General features: G+C 53.7%; 1 protein-coding gene across 2 annotated transcripts; it reads right to left on the bottom strand.

Moving 5' to 3' along the window:
- Positions 1-307: 307 nt before the first annotated feature.
- Positions 308-4775, bottom strand: LOC119507192 (protocadherin-8). 2 transcript variants are annotated; one of them, XM_037800298.1, is made up of 3 exons: positions 1969-4775; positions 1593-1800; positions 308-1103 (listed from the first exon to the last, which is right to left on the bottom strand). In XM_037800298.1, exons 1-3 carry the CDS (start codon positions 4591-4593, stop codon positions 730-732), a joined length of 3207 nt encoding a protein of 1068 aa, XP_037656226.1. In that variant the 5' UTR covers positions 4594-4775; the 3' UTR covers positions 308-729. The 2 variants fall into 2 exon arrangements, with proteins under 2 accessions (XP_037656226.1, XP_037656227.1); XM_037800299.1 differs by having other exon boundaries at positions 2260-4775.
- Positions 4776-11581: the final 6806 nt, after the last annotated feature.

Below are 11581 nucleotides of genomic sequence, written 5' to 3'. Positions count from 1 at the left end.
AAACCCCAGGTCTAATATTGCTCTGAACATTAATGATAGTCAAATAATTAGCAACTGAAGGAAGGCTTAATTTTGGTACTCATATTATTTGTGAATGTCTGACGAAAGGCAGTGTCATGCAAAGCAATTAGCAACTTCTTTAAACACATGACAAATCCTTTATTACTGTGCTTATAATTGACACGGTTTACAGAAAACCAAATGTAATTAAATAACATTGAACTTGAAATCTACCACAGACTCAAGATATACAAGTTATACGTGGCAAGGCAAAACGTCTCAAACACTGGGTTGTTCCGGGTGAAAGATAAATTTCCATTAATAATTCCAACTTTTTTTTTTTTTGTCTTATTGACAGTCCCTTTGGCAATAACTTCCACTTCAGCTTTTATTATATAAAAATATAACAAAATTTCATTATATACAAACATTACATTACACAATGTACAGATTAAAAACACTAAGAAAATGGGAAGCGGCAAGTGAAATTAAAATCAATAGCATGATAAGAAAAATTAAATACTGCACACATTTCATAAAAATTACATTAACTACATTTTGTTTGTTTGTTTGCAAATACCAAACAGTACCAATGTGATTGGAAACAGCTTCCAACAACTTCATTTTAAGGCACATCTTGCATATTTATATATACAACACTGAAACGGGTCAATAACTTACGGGCTTCTCAGAGTGGGCTGTATATGTGTGAAGACATGCTGCGTGGGATTACACATTTTCATCAGCACCCTTCTTCGGGGACAAGTATCTGCCTGGGGGGGACTCATAGAGGGGCACCCCGATCTCCTGCAGGTCTGGGAGCCTCCCTGGACGGGGAGGGGAGAGCAGCGAGACTGTCCTGTCGTAGTCTCTGTGCAGCACCTTCTCATAGACGCTCTGCAGTCCCACTGTCTTGGGCAGCTGGGCCTGGTAGTAATTGTCCCTGCGCAGGGGATCCCGAGGCAAGGACGTGCTCTTACAGAAGGTGGACATCTGGGCTGGTGGGTGCGGCGGGGGCTGCGCGTTGGGCCCGCCGCACGACGGGCTCCAGCAGCGGTCAGAGTGGCCCAGGATCTTACACTCGGCCGTGCACGCCCACAGTCCTAACATAAAAGCGAAGGGGAGAGGGCACGAGGGTTATATCACTGGGATTCTGCACACCTACGCCTCCAGCTGCAGGAGGTCAGACGGGGTCGGGGACACAGAACAGAAAAGTGCGTTTGAAGGTGAGAACTGTGATTCAGGATTTGAAAGCACCTCGCTTCCTGTCAAGACACCTTAATACCAGGCTGACCCGGCATCTTTTGCTGGAAACAAAGAACTGACAAGCAGAATTCCCTTCCTCAGCCGGTTAGCACCACCCCTCTCTCTGCCTGACAGGATGACAGTGTGAGCGCTACATCTGAGTGGTGGAGCTGCCTCGACCTGGCATTTTGAAATTCACTTTAGGAGTCAGGCTCGGTTCCGGAACCTGAGGCCTGAAAAGAGTGGGGGAGAGGGAGAGCAGGTGGGAATGGAGGTTGAGGGGAGGGAAGTAGCAGTGGGAGGGGGAGGGAACCAATGCTGAACTCGGAGGGGAAGGAGGTCCTCACCACTCTGCATGTGGTTGATGAGATCCTTTTTCAGAGCGTCCCCGCTGATGTCGGAATCGCTGTCGTTGAAATCACTGTCGCCTTTGCCGCTGTCTTTGCCGCTGAACTTCTCCGCTTCTCTGCCCGAGATGGTGTTGAATGAATGCCCCTTCCACACCGCCACAGGGGGCGCGGGCTCTTTCCCGAAGCCAGGAGAGGCACCATAGGGCTGCAGCAGGGAATTGGGGAAGGGGAGGGGTGGGGGTTGGAAAAGAAACAAAAAAAAAGTGCGACAGGTTAAGCGTCTCCCGAGTGGACCACTTAGACCCCTCCTATCCCTTCCCCCAGCTTGTCCGCGGAGCGCGGAGGGGGGCGCCCGGCCGAAGGAAGGCCTCACCTCGGCATGCGCGCCGCGGAGCCGCTGCTGCCCCTCGAAGTGACAGGCGCTTTCCCCCGTGGCGCTGCCGCCCTCCGAGCCCGGCACTTCGGCCGCGGCGGCTGCGGGCGGAGGCGCGTCGGCCGCGGGGCTGCCAAAGGGCGCTTTGCCGCTGCCAGGGAAGGTGAGCACGTCGAACATGTTGGGCCTGGGCCCGGCTCCCCGGGCGGCCTCCTCCGGGGAGCCGGGCGCCGAGGCTCCGCCGCCCGCCGCCCCGGGCCGATCTTCCCGGCGGCCCCCCCCTTTGCGCACCTCCTTCTTGCGGCGGTTGCAGGTGGTGGCGATGGCGATGATGGCAGCCAGCAGCAGCGTGCAGCTTCCGGCCAGCACGATGATGACGATCAGCGGCGTGTCCCATTGCAGCGCCGGCCCCGACGCCCCGAGCCGAGAGCCAGGCGGGCGGGAGCGCTCCGGGCCTCCGGCACTGGCCGGTGCCGCCGGCCCGCGGCCGCCGCCTTCTGTTACCACGAAGCTGACGGTGGCCGTGGTGGAGAGAGGGGGGCGTCCGCCGTCGGATACCACCAGGAGCGCCCGGAACACGCGGCCAGGCGGCTCCTGCGAGAGGTCGCTGGTGAGCACGATCTCCCCCGTGCGGCGTCCGATGGCGAAGGCTTCGCGAGGCTCTTGCTGCTGCAGGTCGAACGCCAGCTCCCCGTTGGCGCCCTCGTCCGCGTCCCGGGCCTGCACGCGTGCCACGGCCGTGTCCCTTGCTGTGCGTCCGGGGACTGCCACTTCCAGGGACCCGTTGGCCGGCACCGGATGCACCAAGACCGGCGCGTGGTCGTTCTGGTCCAGCACCCGCACTTGCACCAGGGCGCTGCTGGAGAGCTGAGGGTAGCCGCCATCGCTCGCCTGGATGCGCACGTCGAGCTGGTGCAGCGTCTCATAGTCGAAACTGCGCAGCGCGTAGATGGCTCCTGTGGCCGGGTCCACCGACACGTAGGTGGACACGGCATCCCCAGCTCGACCCACGTCGGCCTCCAGCAGCCGGTAGGTGACCTGGCCGTTGCGGCCCAGGTCTGGGTCCCGGGCGGCCACCGTGGCCAGGTAGGCCCCGGGCGGGTTGTTCTCGCGCACCGACACCTCATAGACCGGCCGCGTGAAGAGCGGCGCGTTGTCGTTCTCGTCACCCACTCGCACCGTGTAGGGCCGCACCGTGCGCAGCGGGGGCGCACCCCGGTCCTCGGCAACCAGCGTCAGGTTGTACTCGGCAATGCGCTCGCGGTCCAGCGCCGCCGCTGTCACCACCAGGTAGCTGCCCGCGTAGGCCGGCTGCAGCCGAAAGTGCTCGTGCCCGTAGAGGGCGCAGCGCACCTGCCCGTTGGCGCCTGAGTCCCTGTCCGAGGTGCTGACCAGCGCCACCAGACTCTCGCGCGCCGCCCCCTCCGGCACCAGCGAGGTGGCGCCGGCCTCGGGCGCCCCAGGCCCCGCCGACGAGGTTGCGTCCGACCCCGCGAGAGCGGCGGCGGCCGCGGCAAAAGGAGAGGCGGCCGGCACGCCCGGGGCCGCCAGCGGGGTGATAGCGATGTCCGGCGCGTTGTCGTTGACGTCGCGGATGCGCACGATGACCTTGCATGTGGAGGCGCGGGGCCCCGGACCGCGGTCCTGCGCCCGCACGTCCAGCTCATAGGTGTCCTGACGCTCGTAGTCCACGGGCCCCGCCAGGGTGAGGCGGCCCGAGCGAGGATCGAGCCTGAAGAGGCGGCGCGCCTCGGGCGGTGTGCGAGCGCCGAAAGAGAACACCACGTCGCCGTTGGGGCCTTCGTCGGGGTCCGCCGCGTCCAGGTCGAGCAACAGCGAACCCACCGGCGCGTCTTCCGCCAGCTCCACCTCTGCCACGGCGCCCTGAGGGAAGGCCGGGCTGTGGTCATTGGCGTCCAACACGCGCACGCTGAGGGCGGCCGTGGTGGAGCGCGGCGGGCGGCCGCCGTCCTGGGCCACCAGATCCAGGCTGTAGGTGGCCTGGCTCTCGCGGTCCAGCTCCTGCAGCAGCACCAGATCGGCGCACTGGGCGCCGTCCGCGCGCGTCTGCAGCTCCACGCGGAAGGGGCTGTGCGGCTCGGCCAGGCGCACGCTCTGCAACCCGTTGGCGCCCACGTCCTCGTCCACCGGCACTTCCAGGGGGATGCGCGTGCCCACGGCCGCGCCCTCCGACACCTCCACCGGGATCTGGGCCCGGGGAAAGCGCGGCGCGTGGTCGTTGACGTCCCTCACCTCCACCTCCACGTGCACCAGCCGGAATTGTTCCTGCGAGAAGCTGACCACGTCGAAAGCCAGCACGCACTGCGGGGCCTGGCCGCACAGCCGCTCGCGGTCCAGGCCCGCGTCCCCAACGGTCAGCTGCCCGTCGCCTTCGCGCACCCGAAGCAGCGAGCTGTTGAACTGCTTCATCAGGCGAAAGCTTGTGTCTCCGGACACTTTCATATGCAGGTCCTCAGCCAGAGTCCCAATTACCGTGCCAGGGGCGTCCTCCTCGAAGGTGCTGTATCGCACTGTCTTGCTCTGGGCCACTGACAGCACCCAGCAGAGGCTGAAGAGATGCAAGGGGAAAAGGCAGGGGCTGCCCCCGCGCCTCACAGGACTCATGCCGCCGGCCCCAAATGCTATTCCAAAGGGCTGAGGGAGTCCTCTCTGGTTTGCAGGTACGGGCGTGAGTCCTGGGCTCCCAGGAGCACTCTCTTTGTGGACTCTGTGCGGGAGTAGTCTGTCAGCTGCAGCTCCGCGGCTCCGGCGGGCTCTGAGGACGCGCCTATCCGCCCTCACTCTGTGCCTTTCCCTCTGGTCTCCTAGCTGGAGCTGCGCCGCCGCGCGCTGCCTCCGCTTTTATAGCCGCGGATGTACTAATCGTCTGAGCCAGGCAGCCAATGGCGGCCTCGCCCTGGCGCCGCTCCTCCGCCAGTCTCCGACAATCCCTTTAATGTGGAAAGGCTTAGAGGGGGAAAACAAGAAAGGAAAAATTAGGGAATCTTTCTTTTGTTTCTTGAACTCCTTTTGCTTTTCCCCCCCTTTCCTGTCAGCGCCTTGCATGCAGGAGAGTTGGCATAGGGCGCATGGAGGAACAGGAGTGAATGGTTTGGTTACTTGTGCCCCCCCCCCGTGCCGCAGCTTAGACTGAGTGCTAATATCTGGGATATTGCCCGAGTGGCTTGGGGTTTCCCACTCACCCTCCTCATCCCCATTCTCTGCATTTTGCACCTCTGGAGCTTCCAAACGCTCACTGTCCCTCTGCACAGACGCTTGTTCTGTCCGGTGAGACTGCTCGCCTTCTCTCCTAGCTTCCCACATCGCCCAGAATAGCCTCTAGATGAAGAAGCCTGAAGGATAAGGAAAAATTGATTTTATTCAAATTTGTGTACGCAATTGTATTTTGCTCTCGTGAGCCCTGGTGATCAGGGTTTTGCCATTTGCCTTTCAGAAAAGAGCCCTGCAATGTGTTAGTATGCATGTCAGTGTCCAAATGGCTTTCTTAAGCCCTGGGTACTAGCAGGCAGGGGAAAAAAAAGTTTCAAATAGGATTTAGCATAAGCTTGAGATTTGGAAAGGTTTCGAAGATCAGACTGTATCAAAGGCTTATGAAGCCCTCGTTAGCAGTGGAAATAGAATGGCATGGCAGGCGATCCCATTGGAGCCCCCAATGTCTGTATTATTTCACTGTGACAAGCAAAGGGGAGAGAAAGTTGAACAGTTTCCACAGCGGAGTTGGGCTAACTTGAATATAATGAGCAAACGCCACATGTATCCATTATGCTCCTCTATTCATCCCCATCACTGCCATAACTCTCCGGCTAAACGTTGATGGGCGCTGAATTCCACACAATACCCTGCTCGTATTAAAGTGCATTTAGAGAACTTCCCCTCCTGATGCCCTGTTCCGCTATTTAGAGGATTTTCTTTCAGTTCCAATAGGTCCGCTCTGGGAAGCAGCCCTCATCCCATTCCAGAAGAATAAAATCACAGCATGAGGTTGAATCCTGGCACAAACCTGGGGGGAACGAAACCATCTGCTTACAAGTGTGGAGCTTCTGCACTACCCAATTCTGGGCTGGGCTGGTCCCAGGACTGGCCAGGCACTGCACTACCCCACAGGGAGCCCCTCTTCCCTACCTCCCTGAAGGCCTGAGAGTCAGGTCTTCAAAATAGGAGACAGGGTGGAGTTTCAAGGATTCTTAATAAAGGACTTTACAGAGCAGGCTCTGCAAATACATACGAAGGAGGAGAGGGAAAAACAAAGGGGACACACTTGGCACTTAAAAAAAGGCGATGGGTTTGATAAGCAGACTGCATTCAGTAAACCTTCTGAATCCTGATTCTGGTCCTACTTTCAGCGTCCTATCTGTGTTTTCTTTTCCCTCATACCCGAGGGAATGTGTTTTGGGGTCTTTTCAGAAGAGGAGCAGAAATCCCCTCACAGTAGAAAGACTAAGCCGGGAGCTGGATGGGCAATGAGAGTGCAGGAGGATGAGGGAGGTCCATGGGGTTGCCAGCCAGACCCAGCCATCAAGAAGTAAAAGCCTTCAGAAAATTGGGAAGGAGAGAGACGATGGATAGCACGGGATTTCCTCAGAGCAGTTGGGCCTCTCTGTTCTCTTCCCAGCCTCTTCCACCTTGCAGCCCTCAGAACGCTAAAAGCAACGAGGCCAGGCATCTGCAGTGGCAGAGGACAAGGAAAGGGCGACGACCGCTAGAGAAACCCAATTCCTAGCCTTCTCTTCCACTTCTGTTTCTCTCCCAACTGCCATTTAATATCTGGCTCTCTCCCCGTCCGCATCAGCCAAGAGACATTCCTCGGAGGTATGAGCAGCCGAAAGAACTTTCAGCCTTCCCTTCAAGCCCCGCAACTCCTCCACCATCGCCTGCAGCCTGCTGGTGACCTTTGGAGTTCTCAGTGTCCTGCCCTCCCTCCTCACCTCCTTTTCCCCGTCGGCCCAGACGGGACCAGTTGCAGAACTCGGCGGCCGGACAGCGGCCTCCGCGCTTCCGTTGGCGGAACCCGGCGAGGGCAGGAGGGCGCTGCGCGGCGCCGCTGGGCCGAGAACCAGGGGCAGGGGGTTTTGGTGGGGCTGCAAGTCGGAGCCGAGGACTCGCCGCCGTCACTGCAGCGGAAAGGTGACTTCATCTGTCCGCCCTGAGCAAACACCTACCCCAAAGCCCGTTCTCGCGTCGCTGGACGCCCTGTCCCCCGCGCTGGATTTTTACGCGTGCGCGCCTCGCGGTTCTGGGCTGGGTCGGGAGCTGTTTAAGTTTGGGTTTTTTTTGCTTGGCAGGAGAATCAGAACTACTTGATATTTTTACTCAAAGCGCTTTCGCGTCAGCGTGCTCATTCTCGAGGCTGAAATAAAGGAAGGCATGCTTGGAGGGGGGCCAACGGAAGAGCAGGGGAGCGGTCAAAAGCCAAGGGGCGGGAGGAGGGGTATGCGGGCAGCAGTGAGTACAGTAGCAGGGTCGGAGCATTTTATTCGCTGCCAGGTCCTCGGAGCTTAGGAAGCGGCAACGCCAGCAGCGGCGCCAGGAAGCTGGGAGCCGGGAGCGCGGAGCCCTGGGCTGGGAGCACCGCCGCCGTGGCCGGCCGCGGAGATGTGAAGGCGCGCGAGCCGAGTGAGCCCCCAACCCACCGCCTGCAGCCGCCAGATTGCGGAAATGCGACTGCAGACAGCGCGTCAGCCCCCACAGCAACTCCGGGAGAGGCAAAATGTCCGAGGAGGTGGGGCCGGAGGAGTAGGGAAGGGAGGGAAGCTCGCCCTCCGGGGCGCTGATCCGGCCCCACAAAAGCCGCTCCAATCGCCTTGTTATCATACCAAAGGCCTGGGCCGGCTCAAAGGAGCCCCTTTCTCTGGGTTTTAGCAACTTCGCCGGCAACTGTCTCGCAATCCTGAGAACAAACACGGCCCCACAATGGCCGGCTTTTTCTGGGAATGCAAATGTTGTGGGCAACGCAAAGCTGGGTTTGTTACCGAGCCTAATGCGAGCATTGTGAAACTCGCGTGCAGACACAGAGATTGACAAGGGCGTCACGTGAAGGATTAGGGCTCTAGGAAAGTTTTCAAAGCAGCGACAATGGGGTGGGGTGGGGGTGGGGGGCTCAGCCTGATCTGATAGCTCCCACAGTTTAGCGGGAAAGAAAAGGATATATTCTCATATGTAATAGGATTACCTTTTCCATTTCAAGTTCTATACAGCATGTAATTTAATTTTAATTAGGATTATATCTCCCAGGAAATGGAACTAGACTTCTCTGGAAAGTGTAATTCTAAGGATGGATGGAGAGAAGGGTAATTTTTTTAACTTTTAACTTTTTTTTTTTTTTTTTTTTTTAAACCCAGGGCCCATGGTTTTTCTACCTACAGGATCACTCTATCGAATAAACCGCCCAGAGAAGTTTGCAGCAAGCTTGGCCAAGCAGAGAACAGAAGCAGCTCTTCAGATGCATCCAATTCATTCTTGTGGAGAAACCATAGTTGGCAAAAAAGTTCTTAAAGTTCCTAAGTCACTGGGTTTTACTAGGGTTGGCTCTTTAGAAATGCAACCAAATGCTTACTCTTGTGTGTGTGGGTGGGTGGGGGGTGAAGTTTTATTTGTGTGTCTTTATGTTTATTGGGTTGTCACTACTGGCAAAGTGACTTTTAAACTTTATGCCAAACCGCAGAGCAGTAGCACCCGTAGCCCCAATTCAAACACAGCCAACAAGACAGTTGGGGGGTGGGGGGGTGGTTAACTGTTGTTTAAACGCTGATTTTGGATCCATCCCAATGCCAGATGCATTTCCAGGTCTTGGGCCAGTCGTCCTTTTGGATATTCTCTGTGTCAGGACACCCTGAAAGATCTCTTTTGCCTGATAAACAGGGGAAAGTGGCTGTTGAGAGTAAGCTCTGGAATCAACTCACCGAGGCTCAAATCCAGAGGTCACCACTACTTAATTTTGTGACCCTAAGTGGGAGCAAGTTACTTGATCTCTTTATATCTTAGTTTTCTCATCTGCAAAATGGGGATGATAATAGTACTTTGTTACATTGTTTTGAAGACTGTGTAAGATAATACAGTATCAGGTGCACTGCAAGCTCTGAAAACATTTCAGTTGCTATTTATTTGCCTTTAAAGCACAGGGAAGAACCATCAGAGACCATGCAGTCCAAACGTCTTATTTTATAGGTGAGGGATTTGTTCAGAAAGAAAGTAAAGCAAACATTTTCTTGTTTGCTTCTTTGCCCTCTGATTCCTGTCATCCTCCCCCCCCCCCGGCCCATCCGGCCCATTATAAGAAATATAGTGGTGGGTGCTGTTGGGGATGAATCATGTCCCCCCAAAAGACATATTCAGTTCCCAATCCCTGGTGGTGGGGGGTTGTTCTAGTTTGCTAATGCTGCCATTAGGCAAAATACCAGAATGGATTGACTTTTATAAAGGGGGTTTATTTGGTTACACAGTTACAATCTTAAGGCCATAAAGCGTCCAAGGTAAAGCATCAACAATTGGGTATCTTCACTGGAGGATGGCCAGTGGCGTCTGGAAAACCTCTGTTAGCTGTGAAGTATGTGGCTGGCATCTGCTCCAGAGTTCTGGTTTCAAAATGGCTTTCTCCCACGACGTTCCTCTTTAGGCTGCAGCAGAAGCTCCTTCCATCTGAGCTTCTTAAATAGGACTCCAGAGCTGCCCTCAATGGGTGGGGTCCATATCTCCATGAAAATTATCCAATCAAACATGTCACTCACAGTTGATTGAGTCACATCTCCATGGAAACACTCAAAGGATTCCAACCTAATCAACACTTAATACATGTGCCCCATAAGACTGCATCAAAGAACATGACATTTTTGGGGGACATAATGCATCCAAACTGGCACAGGGTTCAAGCGACTTTCAACACGTGAGGCCTTTGAAGATGGAGAGATGGAAAAAGAGTCATTTTTCATGGAGAAATTTGACAAGCACTACTTCAGCCCAGACGATTATAGTTAACAACAACGGTAGTCATGTCAATAGTATATATCTTGATATTTTGTGATGAAAATGGCAGTCTACTGCTGTGGTCTTTTTCCCAAGAACACATAGCCCCTAGTCTAGTCATGAGAAAAATGTGAAACACACCCATGTTGAAGGATATTCTGCAAGATACCTGATTAGTGCTCCTCAGAATTATCAAGGTCTTCACACATGAGGAAGGTCTGAGAAACTGTCACACCCCAGGGGAGCCTAAGGAGACATAGCGACAAAAATGTAATGCGGGATCCTGTAACAGGAAAAGAGCATTAGGTAAAAACTAAGGCCATTTGAATGAAGTGTGGCTTTTCAGTAATAATAATTATCAATATTGGTGCATGAATTATAACAAATGAACCATTTCATTAATGGTTAATAACAGGGAGAACTGGGCTTGGGGGTCTCTGTGCTTGCTTTGTTTTTCTGTAAATCTAAAACATATTTATGTTCTAACATAAAAAAGTTTATTGAAACAAAAAAACAAAAGGCAATTGTAGACCCTCCAGCCCTCAATTAGGCAGGGGAGATAGAAGAGTAAGCAGACAGCAGTCTGGTATGTGAAAGGCTGTGAAAGGCTTTTTTTTTTTTTTTTAATTAAATTCAGTTTTATTGAAATATATTCATATACCATACAATCATCCATGGTGTAGAATCAGCTGTTCACAGTACCACCACATAGTTATGCATTCATCACCCCAATCTATTTTTGAACATTTTACCTATATCAGAAAGAATCAGAATAAGAATAAAAAATAGAAGTAAAAAAGAACACCCAAATCATCCCCCCCATCCCACCCCACTTTCCATTTAGTTCTTGTCCCCATTCTTCCACTTACCCATCTATACACTAGATAAAGGGAGTGTGATCCACAGGGCTTGCTGACACAGGTGGTGGCCTACAGGCTCATGGGAGAGTGACATACCTGGACACAGGTGCAGGTGTCCCTGCATGTCCGTATGAGCCCAGAGGAGGAAGACCCATTTGCACAGGGGAGCAGGGGTGCTCATGCAAAGCTTCCAGGAAGAGGTGACGTTTGAGCTGAGTTCTGAGGCATGAGTAGAAATTAGCCAGGGTTAGGAGAAGGTGAGGGTGGAGACGAATAAGGCATTCCCTACAGAAGGCACAGCAAATGCTAGGGTACAAAGGTTGTTGGGATGTAGGGTACAGTGAAGGGAGCTGGTGGGAGTAGGGGAGTGAAGAAAGCAAGGGCTTGAGCAAGTGTGTGTCTCATGTGCCACGTTAAGGAATTTGGATTTTATCCTTAAGTCAATGGGAAGTTGCTGCAGGACACCTCTTTTTTTTTTTTTTTTTTTTTTTTTTTTTTTTTTAAATTAAGTTCAGTTTTATTAAAATATATTCACATACCGTACAATCATCCATGGTGTACAATCAACTGTTCACAATACCATCATATAGTTGTGCATTCATCACCCCAATCTATTTTTGAACATTTTCCCTACATCAGAAATAATCAGAATAAGAATAAAAAATAAAAGTAAAAAAGAACACCCAAATCATTCCCCCCATCCCACCCCACTTTCCATTTAGTTTTTTTCCCCATTCTTTCACTTATCCATCCATACACTAGATAAAGGGAGT

This window comes from Choloepus didactylus, chromosome 12 (assembly GCF_015220235.1).
Source record: "Choloepus didactylus isolate mChoDid1 chromosome 12, mChoDid1.pri, whole genome shotgun sequence".
Taxonomy (NCBI): Eukaryota; Metazoa; Chordata; class Mammalia; order Pilosa; family Megalonychidae; genus Choloepus; species Choloepus didactylus.
Note: the sequence above shows the minus strand (reverse complement) of the source record. Positions and strands in the feature narration are given on the sequence as shown.

What these genes read in the sequence shown, in the direction of transcription:
- LOC119507192 (XM_037800298.1), bottom strand. Translation starts at nt 4,593, where the DNA reads ATGAGTCCTGTGAGGCGCGGGGGCAGCCCCTGCCTTTTCCCCTTGCAT. An exon ending in TCCGCGGCGCGCATGCCGAG is followed by an intron (nt 1,801 to 1,968) that starts GTGAGGCCTTCC and finishes TCCCTGCTGCAG; the next exon opens with CCCTATGGTGCCTCTCCTGG. An exon ending in CATCAACCACATGCAGAGTG is followed by an intron (nt 1,104 to 1,592) that starts GTGAGGACCTCC and finishes CTTTTATGTTAG; the next exon opens with GACTGTGGGCGTGCACGGCC.